Source organism: Temnothorax curvispinosus, unplaced genomic scaffold (genome assembly GCF_003070985.1).
Source record: "Temnothorax curvispinosus isolate PA1 unplaced genomic scaffold, ASM307098v1 QBEX01012454.1, whole genome shotgun sequence".
Classification (NCBI taxonomy): Eukaryota; Metazoa; Arthropoda; class Insecta; order Hymenoptera; family Formicidae; genus Temnothorax; species Temnothorax curvispinosus.
The window spans coordinates 786,826-787,992 of NW_020222234.1; the positions used below are offsets into that span (position 1 = coordinate 786,826).

Here is a 1,167-nt window from a genome sequence, read left to right on the forward strand (position 1 = left end):
TATATATATATATATATATATATATATATATATATATATATATATATTAATCATTGATGTGGAAAACACCGATATATTTCTCAAAATAATTCTTTCCATTGCATTACATTTATATACAAGAAAAAAATTAAAGACTGAAAGATATGTTGTGATACACTCAACATTAATTTACAGATGAAGTTCACATTAGGACTGTTTGCCATCTTGGCCATTATCGGTCTGGGACAAGCTCACCAATTCCCGGACTTCGGCAAAGGTCCACTTCATGAAGATCTCCAAGATATTCTAGATTTAGTCCCTATAGAAAAAATTATCGATGTCGTCGTGGATTACATGATAAATGATAAAGAACTACAAGAGTTTATGAAAAAGCTGGAAGAAACAACTGTAATCAAGGACCTAATGGTAGATTTTCAAGCTATTCCCGAAGTGATCAACCTTCTTAATTATCTACATAAGGAAGGGATCGATGTCTACGATATGATAAACACAATTAACAAATCACTCAACATCAAGGAACTTATACCACCCAGCTTACAAGAGTCTCCACCGAAGAAGACCGGTGGACTTCGTGGATTCTTCAAAGACATCAGGAAACATATCGATTTTGATGCCTACGTTAGCATATATGTGGATAAACTGCAAATCTCTGATGCCTTTGTAAACTTCATCGACCAACTTAAATCCGATAATTTCCAACAGATCGTTAACAAACTTAGCAAAAGTAAGGCCTTCCAGCTCATCGTAAACCTTCTTGAGGACAAATCAGTAAATTTAAAAATTGTGGAAGATCAACTGTATCTCTTCCTCGGTATCACTGTACCAGGCCCTTCACGTAAATCATTAATAAAGGAGCTCGAGGATTTCATCAACCTTATTGATTTAGAAAAGTATTTGAATATAATAATCCAGTATATAAATGAAGACGAAAAAGTACAAAAAGCTCTATTATACACGTTCACAACTGAATTCCACGATCTGCTGCGCGCCGTCGAAGCTACTAAGGAACACCAAGCAGTCGTGGCATATTTAGAAAAGGCTGGATTCCCTGTTGTCAAAGCTATCCAGGAATTACATCATGCCATTGGTATGGAAAAATATGTACCACCCAACGTAAAGAGCTATTTCATGTCTCTAATTAAGACGCAAAAGATCGGCGATGGAATG

At 35.5% G+C, this 1,167-nt stretch overlaps 1 protein-coding gene across 1 annotated transcript in view; it reads left to right on the forward strand.

The window, feature by feature from the left end:
- The window catches only part of LOC112462470, a gene marked incomplete at its 3' end in the record, with an annotated part of 1,816 nt that extends 649 nt beyond the window's left edge, over window positions 1-1,167 (forward strand). The window contains exon 2 of the mRNA XM_025028270.1: window positions 175-1,167. Within this exon, the coding sequence (XP_024884038.1) occupies window positions 175-1,167 (993 nt within the window). The remainder of the gene's footprint in view (window positions 1-174) is intronic.